This window comes from Chionomys nivalis, chromosome 22 (genome assembly GCF_950005125.1).
Source record: "Chionomys nivalis chromosome 22, mChiNiv1.1, whole genome shotgun sequence".
Taxonomy (NCBI): Eukaryota; Metazoa; Chordata; class Mammalia; order Rodentia; family Cricetidae; genus Chionomys; species Chionomys nivalis.
In genome coordinates this window covers 46,329,353-46,341,948 of record NC_080107.1, presented here as the reverse complement: position 1 = coordinate 46,341,948, position 12,596 = coordinate 46,329,353, and the positions used below count along the sequence as shown (strand labels likewise).

The 12,596-nt window shown below is 47.8% G+C and overlaps 1 protein-coding gene across 1 annotated transcript in view; it reads right to left on the bottom strand.

Annotated features, from left to right (window-relative positions):
- Positions 1 to 12,596, bottom strand: part of Hmcn2 (hemicentin 2) — a 162,110-nt gene that overhangs the window by 97,419 nt on the left and 52,095 nt on the right. The window contains 3 exon segments of the mRNA XM_057755127.1: positions 3,506 to 3,671; positions 4,981 to 5,137; positions 5,240 to 5,352. Coding sequence (XP_057611110.1) covers positions 3,506 to 3,671; positions 4,981 to 5,137; positions 5,240 to 5,352 — 436 coding nt within the window.

Genomic DNA, 12,596 nt, shown 5'->3' with positions numbered 1-12,596 from the left:
CTGAGGTCCGAGGAAGAGATGGATCTTGTTTGAGTTCACCAAGCAAGTTGGGTTACTCTGGGCAGAGTCCCCAGGCCCTTCGGTGTCTAATCTGAGCTGTCACAGAGCTGGTGTGAGCTAGTCCCTATCTGAAAAGCCTACTTTACTTTTGCGTTGGTGACCAGGAAACTTCCGCAGAAACAACAGTTCCAGGACTGTGAGAGCAGACAGCCAAAGACCATTCCCTAAATCCTGTCCTTAGCTGATTGCCCTGGGGCCTGATCCCCCAAGGAGGTGACCCAGGAGACAGAGAGGAGCGTGTGAACAGAGACACCCAACAGCCCCATTTATATCAGTGAAACTGGTGGGGAAGTGTATGCACCAGAGGAATGGAGCTTAGTCACCCCAGGGCAGCTTGGATGCAGAATTGCCTCTGAGATAGTGTACAGACACATCAGCAGGGGTGGACCAGAAGGACCAGGCATTTGGCCATGCAAGAAAGAATCCCAGACCCACCAAATTCATATAGGAGCATGTGGCATGCGTGAGACCCTCGGAAAGGAGGAGGACTCCGGTGGGAGTCGGGGTCTCTTGGCTTCTCCAGCCCCTGGAGCTCACTTTCTCCTGGAATCTCTCTGATTTGGGAAGTGCTGGAGACATCCCCAAGTTCAAAATATTATTTTCCAGGTGCTCGGGAGAAGCACTTGGCCTGACCTGCACATGTGTGTACATGTGCTTGTGTGTCATCTCTGTGTGTAGCTGAGTATGTTCATCTGTGTGCACTGTCCCTGTGTGTCTAATCCCCCCTCCCCAGTCACTGGTTCTCTCTCCTCCTCCTCTGTGGCCCCAGTATGACGCCATTTACCGCACCCAGCTCCGGGGTGGCCTGCTGGCTGGGCCTACCACTCTGGGCCAAACTGGGATAGAAGAGGCTATACCGGCCCAGCTTATCCTGACGCCAACTCCAGCCAGCCTTTCTTACAGGTTTATCAGTGATGCTGAGACAAGGCCAAACCACTCTGCGGCTGAGACCCTTAGGCCAGGCTTGGCATGGGGAGGCAGAACACCAGAGGACAGAGGAGGAGCCACCTGAGACCTGCTGGATCCTGAGGCAGCCAGACACTTCCGGCTCATGGAAGGAAGTGAACCCTTTGGCTTGTAGAATGGGTCTGGACAGAGGGAGAGAGAGCATGAGCCTCTTACAAGATTCTATTTTGTGGCTGAATGCCTGTGGGGTGGGGGCAGGGGCTATGCTCTTTGTCAGTTGCTACACTTTGGCCTCACACTCAGCTTTTGGCTCCAAGAAAGCCTGAAGAACCCCAAACACATGTCTTGCTTATTTAAAATGCAATTAAAAGAACAGAGGCACTAACCGACTGCCCAGAAACATACAGACACCTGTCTGTCATTAGCTGGTAAAGAGAGAGGCAGAAATGCTCTAGAATTGACCGTGGTGATTGCTGCACAGTTGTGAATTTACTAGAAACAAAACCACTGAACTGGACAAGTGCAAGATATGAGCTGTCCCATAGTCGGGGGACTCCCACAAGCTAGTCAGGGGCCAATTCAAAAGACAATGGGCACGGTAAGATGAGAGTTGTGTGTGGTGTGTGTGCAAATGTGTGCACACACATGTGGAGCCCAGAGGTAAGCGTTGTCATCTGTCACTCTCTGCCTTATTTTTGGAACCAGCTGACACTAAGCCCGGCCCATTGACTTAACTTGAGTGGCTAATGAACCCCAGGGGTCTCCCAGTCTCTGTCTCAGCCCCAGCACTGGGTTCCCATCTCCAGACACCAAGTCTGACTTTTCCATGGGTGCCAAGAATTAATTCAGGCTCTCATGCAAACAGTTTACAAACTGGCCTATCTCTGTAGGCCCAGGGTGGTCCCATTTAAAACAACTTTTAAATGAATTGTATTGTGTGTGTGTGTGTGTGTGTGTGTGTATGTCCGTGAGAGGGTGTGCACTCAAGTGCAGTGCCCAAAGGGGCCAGAAGAGGGCATTGATCCCCTGAAGCCAGAGTTACAGGAGCTTGTGAGCTGCCTAATCCAGGCACTGGGAACTGAACTTGGGGCCTCTAGAAGAGCAGTATGTGCTCTCAACTGCTATGCCATCTTTCCGACCCCAGGATGGCAATCATTTAAAAGCTCCTGGCGCTGCCTCAGTGTGTTCACGACCAGGGGCAGCAGGAAGTATAAAGCGAATAGCTTCCACCATCTCCAACACCCAGGCCTCCACACCCATCACACAGGAGAGTGGGATCTATAGAATGTCGACTTCACAGATGTCAAAGACGGTTGAGAGCAGCCGGCGGCCACCTGCGTTCCCCAAGTCAGTACAGGACCAGGAGCATCTATAGTTCCTCCCCAGGCCTGAGTTTTCCTTCTCATCCCAATCCTGGGCACACTGACTACCCCTGGAGATAAACCCCCAGAGTACCCCAAATCCAGAGAGAAGCCCTGAGAACCTTCTAGAAGGATGCCAGTAAAGGCAAAGGAAGAGAAACACACTCTACGGTCACTATTGCTCAGAAGGCCCTGGGAGATTTACGGCTCCCTGTTGATCCATTAGCGCATCAGGGTGGAGGAGTGAACATCTGGAATGTGCTTCCCACTTTAGTAACAAGCCGTAAACAAACAGGCCACAGCCACCACCCCGTGAGGAGCAAACACTTGCCTTTCGGGGGGAGCGATGGCTCTCCCTACCCCATCTCTCGCTGTGCCTCTACCCCATCATCTCATTCCCTGGAGTGTTCGAGGACACTGCAGAGCCCACCCAGGGCCAGCTTTATGAGCTCCGTGTGTATTCAGGCACACACGGCTGTGAGCTTTGGAAGGATTCGGCAAGCAGATGTTCCGAGGGACACGTGGGGGTTGTGGGGGTGGGAGTCGGCTGCTGGAGACCTTCTCAGTCTGAACTGTCCCAAAACCATTGCCAGGACTGATGTCACAGCCTGAGCTATGGTGCCTCTCCCCCGTCCCAGGTCAAGGACTCCAGGAATTTGAGGCACACTTACTCACTGGAAGTAGCACCCCACAGCCCCTCCTGAGCCAAAATTCTGTGCCACCAACAGTCCCTTGCAAGATCCCCAGTGAGAAGCAGCAGAGGCAAGCCACCAATGCAGCTACAAGTCTACAGAGTAGCCGTAGAGTCAACTTGGGTCTTGGCCAGGATGTATCACCCACCCTAGTTCTAACTTTTCTTACTCCAGGGACCCCGAGAGCATCACCCCACCCCAGGAACCCTCAGCATCTTGGTGTAGCTCAGAAAGAAAAGGCCACGGGGAAAATGAGAAAGAAGGTGACCCATGGTACCTGGGACACACAAGCTCAAGCCTGCAGCTTAGGATGTGGTGTGTACAAGATGTGGGCTAGGTCACGAGCCATATTTGCTGAAGCCCTTGAGGCTTCCCTGAGTGTCTTTAAGGTCACGTGAGCCTGCTTGGGTCACAACCGCTTTGAGACTGGTCTTCCTCCGAGCCAAGCTTGGCCCCCTTCTAGCCCCACGTGCTAAGGCTGTGTACCTGTTGGTGACAGACAGCAGAGGGTGGGCATCCTTGGTCCAGGTGACCAGTGGGGTTGGAGAGCCTTGGGCCTCACAGTCCAGGGTCACCTCTTCACCAGCCTTGACTGTAACTCTCAGAGGAGCCTCCATGGCCTGGGACTCATTCATTTTGATCCTGGGTTTGGCTGTTGGGAGAAGTAAACACAGCAGGGAAGAGAAGCAAGAGGATAGCATAGGATGGCGTCACCTTGACCTTGGGGAGGTCCAGAGAGCAGGAGAGACAAGGCTAGCGCAGCTTTGTCTCCACATTGACTGTCCACCACTCTGCTCTGCTGCCTCCCCATTGGCCAATCCTTTCATGCCCAGGACATGAGCCACAAAATGGAGTATGACCTCTCCCTGGTTCCTCACTAGAGAGGGATTTAGGATGATTTATGCATGTCATTTCTCTATTAGGACAGAGACCCCTGATGGAAGAGGCTGCTTCAGTACCCACACCCCGATAGCTTGCCCAGCATATACACACTAAAGAAACTTGGTAGGAACAAGCCACATAGCAGGGGTATCTGAATACTACCATGGCTTCCTGTGCATGCGACATCACTAGTTCTGACAGTAAACCCCCTTGTCGTTGGTTCTTTTTGATGTAGGTTCCCATGGAGCTTGGGCTGAACGTCAGCTCTGTGTAGCAAAAGATGACCTTAAACACCTGATCCTCCTGCCTCCACCTCCTGAAGAACTGGGATTACAGGTAGGTACCATCACATCCAGTTTTGTTTTGTTTTTTTAAGACAGGGTCTCCTTATGTGGCCCTGGCTGTCCTGGAACTCACTATGTAGACCAGGCTGGCTTCAAACTCACAGAAATCCACCTGCCTCTGCTTCCCAAGTGCTGGGACTAAATGGCGTGTTTTCCCACACCTGGAAGACTTTTTCTAAATGTGGTGCTGGGGATGGAACCCAGGGCCTTGTGCATGGTAGGCAAGCATTCTACCAACTGAGCTACACTCCAAATTCCCATTAGTTTTAACGTCAAATACTAGATCTAAAAGTATATAATGAAAACCAATGAGACTCAGTCCCCGAGGCCCAGGTCTGAGGAAATGACCAAGGAAGATCCCACTCCTGTCCTGGCAGCATTTAGAGTCCACAAGAAACACGAAGAGCCAGCTGACCAGTCTGCAATGTATTACCTAACCCCAGTAGTGATGGAGGCTACTAAGGGGATGTCCCACCCAGAGTTTACAACAAGGTGGTTTCATCCAGCTGGGGTCTGACACATGAGAGAAGTTGGTTGGCCCACGAAGTTCATTCACACAAACCTCACATGTAAGAACCTGAGGCAGTTTTGAAAATCAAAAATAAAGAGGAGACCAGAGGTAGTAAGGGTGAGGAGAGAGGCAGATACTGGGACTCAGATGGTCGCAGAAGGCTGGAGAAGCCCCGGTGGGATTCCCACTGATCTGCCCTCACATCAGGATCTCTTACTACTCACTATTAACAGAGAGCCACATCTCCTGGCTGGAGAAGCCGACGCTGTTGGTGGCTGTGCACACATAGGCGCCTGCATCCTGGGGAGATGGATGGACAATGACCAGGGTACCATCCCTGCTCACATTGTAGTGACCCCTGGTAGTCAGGGTGTTGGCTTCCTAGGACAGAACCATCGTGACAACATCAGAGCTCACACTCTGTCCCAGGATACATCAGGTTGACATCTCTGGCTTCCCCTCAAGTTTACAGGCTCTGCCTACCTTGGTCCAAGTGATGGTGGGGGTGGGAACGCCTGAGGCCATGCAGGGGAGGGAGGCTCGTACTCCTTCCTTGGTGACGTGGTGGGTGGCAGTCGGATGGATCCTAGGTGGCACTTTTATAAAGAAACCCATTTTTAAAACATTATAAATCAGTGTTCCTACCAGCCAAGGCTCAGAAGAACTCATGTCTATCAGTGATGACTGGATAGCAAGACGAGATAGTGTATCCCGTGTGTGTGCACAGTGGTATGGTACTCAGCCTTCCAAAGGAAGGGACTGATTCTAACTCTGACATTTCAGGAAAGTCAGAACTGGACCCTAAAACCATTGGTGGTCGCTGGGTGTTAGGACTGGGGGTGCAGAGCACAGAGGGAGAACCTCAAGCTGAGACCAACATGGTGGGAACATGTTGTGACCATGGGCCTCCAGGCCTTGCCAGCTGTTGGTGTGGGTCACTCTGAGTAATGAAGAGGACTGTTCATAGTGAGAGAGTCTGCAGGTGAGGGGAAGGAAGACACGGGATATTTTTGCATATCTGTTCAATTTTTCTATGGAATCCATTTTTTAAAATCACACAAACCAAATGACAACCTAGTTGTACAGGCTTGCTGGTATAGGTTTGTAATCCTCACTACCTTGGAGAGGCTGGGACAGGAGGATCCCAAGTCCCAGGCCTGCCTGGGCAATATGGTGAGACCCCATCTCAGAATTAAAACAAATGAGAGATATAGGGATTGGGATATAACTTGGCAGCAAAGCATTAGTCAGACAGGCACACTGCCATGGGGCTCCACCCTTACCACTAGAAAGAAAGGAAGGAAGGGGGAAGGGAAGGGAAGGATGGAGGGAGAGAGAGGAGGAGAAAGAAAGAAAAGAAAAAAGAAAGTGACTGGGGAGATGCTGAGTTTGTAAAGGGCTTGTTACATAGACATGAGGACCCGAGCTCAGTCCCCAACACCCACAGAGAAGGTAGATTCCATGATGGGGATGGGCAGAGCTAGGAGGGTCCCTGGAGCTCTCTGAGCCACTGGTCTACCCTAAAATATAAGGTGTGGAGATGGGGGGAGATAGCCAGCGTTAGCTTCTGACTTCTTAGTGCACACACACTCCTAAGTGTGCATTCATAATCCACACAATAAGAACAGTGTTTATGAACGTGTTTTACACAATTGGATCCAACACTAGAAAACACTGGGAATGATCAACCTTTTGTTGCTCTAATATCTAAAAGAAGTTCTACAGGAGAAGAAAATTGGCTCAGTATCTGTGGCCACTGGCTGGCGGTCATGGACTCCATCTAGACCCAGGCTGCCTGGGCCAGGAGCAGCTGTGCGGTCTCGCCGTTCAGGACTTTGTGTAAACCACTTAATCTTTCAGTCCCTGGATTCCCGGATGTGCCAACAAGCTTAACCAACTCTGATTCCCTGCTCATGGCGTTGGGGACAGACTGATGAGAAACAGCAGAAAACAACATTCACAGGACAGAACGAACTTAGAAACAGGTGCCAGAGGCATCCTGGGAGCCCTCTGGATTCATAAAGAGGTGGGAGGGGAGCCAGAAGCCAGAGCCCGGGAGGTTCAGGGAGTGCGTCGGAGAGGAAAAGGCCTTCCCTGTGCTCCAGCAGATGAGTGGTGTGTGGAATGGACGTGATGAAACCAAGAGACCAGGCTAGACCACATCAGTATCAGAGATACCACCTCTAGGCACGTGCGTGTGTATGCATGTGTGCGTGCGTGCATGCGTGTGTGTGCGTGCATGCGCGCACGTGTGTGTGAAGTGGAAACACGTGAGCCTAGTGTGTGTCTAGCTGCAGTCTGCCATGGGCTCCAGTTCCAGTTTCAGCAGAATTTTGATCTGCAGAATCTCTGACTGCAGAGTCAGGAAGCTGAGGCTTCCCCACTCCCAGCTCCTGATGAGTTTGGCTCTCCTGTCTCAGCTGCTTCTTCCTGCTCACCCCTCTGCAGTTTCACACAAGAAGCCATGGAAAGAGAATATCCCATGCAAGTGACAAACACATCTCAATTTATCTGCTCAACTCAGAGACAGTGGCACTTGGTTGGGTAAGCTGAGGACCCCAACACCCCGAGTAGGAGGACATCTGGGTAAAATAAGCTTGCTTCAAAATGTTCCACTATCCAGAACTCAAAACGCAGAGTGCATTGATTGATCATGTCCATGTCGTAAGGGACGTAAGTCCACGGGGGGAGATGAGGACATGGGCAGGGCCATCACAGTGCACCCAAACGGAGATCCACAGGTTCTACACTGATTCATCAGAAGCCATGAGTGACAGGGGCACAGCCATGACATACTGTCACAGGAACATGTGACAACAGTAGACATGACTACAGGTTTGTTTATTCTAATGGATTTGTGGGGCTGGGGAGATGGTTTGTCTGATAAAGTCCTCCTGAGGTAGGACCTCAGCCCCCATATAAAACCTGGATATAGCTGAGCACATCTATAATTCAGCATGGGGGAAGAGGTGGTGGAGTGGGGATGGTGGTGGAGGGGGGATGGTGGTGGAGGGGGGATGGTGGTGGAGGGGGATGGTGGTGGAGGGGGGATGGTGGTGGAGGGGGGATGGTGGTGGAGGGGGGATGGTGGTGGAGGGGGATGGTGGTGGAGTGGGGATGGTGGTGGAGGGGGGATGGTGGTGGAGGAGGATGGGAGTGGAGGGGGAGGAGGTGGTGGGGGGGATGGTAGTGGAGAGGGAATGGTGGTGGAGGGTGGTGGTGGTGGGGGATGGTGGTGGAGGGGGGATGGTGGTGGAGGGGGGATGGTGGTGGAGGGGGGAGGGTGGTGGAGGGGGGAGGGTGGTGGAGGAGGATGGGAGTGGAGGGGGATGGTGGTGGAGGGGGATGGTGGTGGGAGATGTGGTGGAGAGGGGATAGTGGTAGAGGGTGGTGGTGGTGAAGGGGGATGGTGGTTGGGGATGGTGGTGGAGGGAGATGGTGGTGGAGGGGGGGTAGACGGGATGGTGGTGGAGGGGTGGTGCACAGGAATGTGGTGGAGGGGGTGGTGGACAGGAATGTAGTGGAGGGGGTGGTGGACAGGAATGTAGTGGAGGGGGTGGTGGACAGGAATGTGGTGGAGGGGGTGGTGGACAGGAATGTAGTGGAGGGGGTGGTGGACAGGAATGTGGTGGAGGGGGTGGTGGACAGGAATGTGGTGGAGGGGGTGGTGGACAGGAATGTAGTGGAGGGGGTGGTGGACAGGAATGTAGTGGAGGGGGTGGTGGAGGAGGAGATAGACCCTAGAGATCACAGGCTAGTCTAGGCAATCAGTGAGTTCTGGGATCAGCTAGAGGCACTATCTCAGAAAGCAAGTGATGAATGAACTATGAAACAGCTCAGTGCATAAAGTTGCCTGCTGCCAGACCTGACAGCATGAATTGTCCCTGGCAGCCACATTGGAGAATGAAGGAACCTTTTCCCTCAAGTGTCCTCTGACTCCCACATGCATGCCATGGTACACACACACACACACACACACACACACACACATGATTAAATAAACAAATACAATAGTGACATGAAGAGGGGGAAAGTCATGGTAGAAGACACCTGATGTCAGCTCTGACCGTCACACACGAGCGCACAGGTGCACACACCAAATATAATATACACACCAAAATCAATACATGGATTTACAAGGAGATAGATACAAAGAGAGTTTATACACAAAGCATATAAAGAGCATATGAGGAGATAGGAGTGGTTGGTACCCTTTAATCCCTGCATGCAGGAGGCAGGGACAGTTGGAAATCTTTGAATTTGAAGCTAGCCTGGTCTATACAGCAAGTTCCAGGCTAGCTAGAGTTACATACAGACACCCAGTCTCAAGGAAATAAAAGCAATAATGACAAACCATATGAAGAATGTTTAGGTGTTATGCATAGAAAATGACTGTTCTTTACATTATCTATATGCAGTCGGTTCTATATTCCTATATAGGTTCAATAAACCTCAAATGGGAAATATTTAGAAAAATATTTCAATTGAAGAGCATTTTGTTTTTATTTTTGTTTTTCTTTTTGAGACAGGGTTTCTCTGTAGCTTTGAAGCCTGTCCTGGTACTTGTTTTGTAGACCAGGCTGGCCTTGAACTCACAGAGATCTGCCTGCCTCTGCCTCCTGAGTAGTGGGATTAAAAGCGTGGACCACCACCTCCCAGCAAAAAACATATTTTCCCTTTGTAAATAAAGTATAATGATCATTTGAGATGTCTCCATTCTGCTAGGCACTAGAAGTCTACAGGCATCATTGGCACAGGAGACCACTTCCTAAATGTAATCTCAGTAGCACAGACACTGAGAGAAACAAATAATAAATGGGACCTCCTGAAACTGAGAAGCTTCTGTAAAGCAAAGAACATGGTTAACAAGACAAAATGGCAGCCTACAGAATGGGAAAAGATCTTCACCAGCCCCACATTAGACAGAGGTCTGATCTCCAAAATATACAAAGAACTCAAGAAATTGGTCATCAAAATAACAAATAATCCAATAAAAAACATGGGATACAGACCTAAATAGAGAACTCTCAACAAAGGAATCTAAAATGACTAAAAGACACTTAAGGAAATGTTCAACATCCTTAGCAAATCAAAAGAACTCTGAGATTCCACCTTACACCTGTAAGAATGACCAAGATCAAAAATACTGAAGACAACTTATGCTGGAGAGAATGTGAGGTAAAAGGGACACTCCTGAGTTGCTGGTGGGAATGCAAACTGGTACAGCCACTTTGGATATTGATATGGCGATTTCTCAAAAAATTAGGAAACAACCTACCTCAAAATCTAGCAATACCACTTTTGGGTATATACCCAAAGGATACTCAATCATACCACAAGGACATGTGCTCAACTATGTTCATAGCAGCATTGTTTGTCATAGCCAGAATCTGGAAACAACCTAAATGTCCCTTGACTGAAGAATGGATAAGGAAAATGTGGTACATTTACACAATGGAGTACTACACAGCAGAGATACATAATGTCATCTTGAAGTTTGCGGGCAAATGGATGATCTAGAAAACATCATATTGAGTGAGGTATCCCAGACCCAGAAAGACAAATATATGTACTCACTTATAAGTGGTTTTTAAACATAAAGCAAAGAAAACCAGCCTATGAATCACAATCCCAGAGAATCTAGACAACAAAGAGGACCCTAAGAGAGACAGACATTCATTGATCTAATCGACAAGGGAAGTAGAAAAAGACAAGATCTCCTGAGTAAATCGGGAGCATAGGGACCATAGGAGAGGGTAGAAGGGGAGAGGAGAGAAGGGGAGGAGAGGGGAGAAAAATATATAGCTTAATAAAAACAATTTTAAAAATTAAAAAAAAAAAGAAGTCTATAGGCACCTACAGAGAGAGCATTTGAGTGTTGTAGCTTGTTTGCTGGCAAGGACCTTGAAACGCCATAGAGTTGTGGCAATAAAAATGGCTACAGCCGGTACCTCCGCCATGAGGCTGGAAAGCTAAGGAATGGACTAGATCCAGCCTTCAAAGCCACGGCTTTAATCCTACCTATATTGCTTGGTAAATTAAAGACTCATGTGGTCAGAAAAAGAGAGATATACAGTAAAGAGAGATTCAAAGACAAAGAAATTTTCTAAATAATTTACAGTGTGTTAAAAATATATGCAGGCTAAAAGTTAAAGTTCTTAAAGTAAAAAACAAAAATAAAAAGGAAGAAAGAAAGTAGTTGGGTGTGATAGTACACACCTTTAATCCCAACCTTTGGGAGGCAGAGGGAGATTGACCTCTGTGACTTCAAGGTGTGGTAGCACACGCCTTTAATCCCAACACCTGGGAGGCAGAGCCAGATGGATCTCTGAGAGTTCAAGGACAGCCTGGTCTACAGAGTTATTACAGGACAAAGATATACAGAGAACCTGCCTCAAAAAATAAATAAATAAAATAAAATAAAAATAAAAAATAAAACTAAAAGAAATAGAGGTTAAAATAAAGCCGCATAAAGATGGAAAATACAAAGAGAATCTTGATACTGTATGCTATTATGCTTTCTTTGAATTGTTTGAATGCTGAGGAAGGAACAACAGTTGCTAAAAGATATTTGTTTATAAATGCTGCTGAACTAATCCAAGATAGATATTTTGAAAATACCTTGACTTTAAAATTTGGATCTAAGCATATGATACTTTGGAAAAGAGATTCTTCTTTTGTTTTCACAGAGGAGGAGACCCTGTAGATTGCTTCTACCCCAATATGGTATGATAGACCATGCCCTCCCGAAAGGTTGCTGTGAACACCTTCAAAAAATTACTTCACTCGACTGCTGACTGAGATGAATCTAGCACACAGGTTATACCATGAAAGACCTGAATAACAGCGCCCCCATACAGCAGGAAGCAGTTTGAAGAGAAATAACTGCGCCCATATTCCCAAATAGTGTTTATAAATGTTCTTTTACATTTAAAGGGGGATATGATATAGATATGGATAATTTACAATGGTATAAATTTTGCTCTATTGATATAAATTTAAGGTCAATTTTGTTATATGTATATATATCTGATATTGATTAAGGTATTGTGATTATGTAGTTCATTTAAAAATGTAATGTATATAGGTTGTTAATGGATAGTCATCTATAATAGTCAAGTTTGTAGTCATGTTAGGTTTTCTAGATGTACATGAATATATTTTAGATAGACATCTTCATATCTTTCAAAGACTACAGAATATGACATTTAATGTTTTAATAACTTAGGGTTTTTCATGACAATGAGACACATCTGCTCCTGGCAGCACCAATCTACTTCAAGAAAGAAGATGGGCATCAAAGAGGCACCTTATGGAGTTTGATAGCCATTTGGGCAAGAAACTGCTCTTGCCTGGACTATTGCATAAACTGGACACAGAGAACCTGCAGAGAGAGGACTACTGAACTTGCCTAAAAGTGAGATGATCTTTCAGGGTTCCTGATTCATGAAGGAGTCTGCGAGACATTCTGCACGACACAGCAGATAGTGACTGAACTGCCTTTGAAATTTCCTGCTTCATAGAAATGTCTCTGGATAGTATGGACCTGAAGGCTGAAAATGGATGCCCCAATGGTACAGAGGAACTTTGGGTGGCTGTCCAGGCAGCGAGATGTCTCTGTGATTTCTAGAGTTTTGTAAGTTGCTTACTTACTTCTCATTTACTTAGGTAATATATCCTTCTGGAGTCTTTGATGGAGTTGAAGAATAGATAGATAGTTATAGTTGTTTTCCTTTGTTATGAGAAAAGATAGGGTAGTTGTAAATATTGTAACTGTCATTCTTGCTTTATAACTGTTTTGTTATATGTAATTTTGGTATGTTAAAGTGAAAGCCTTTCC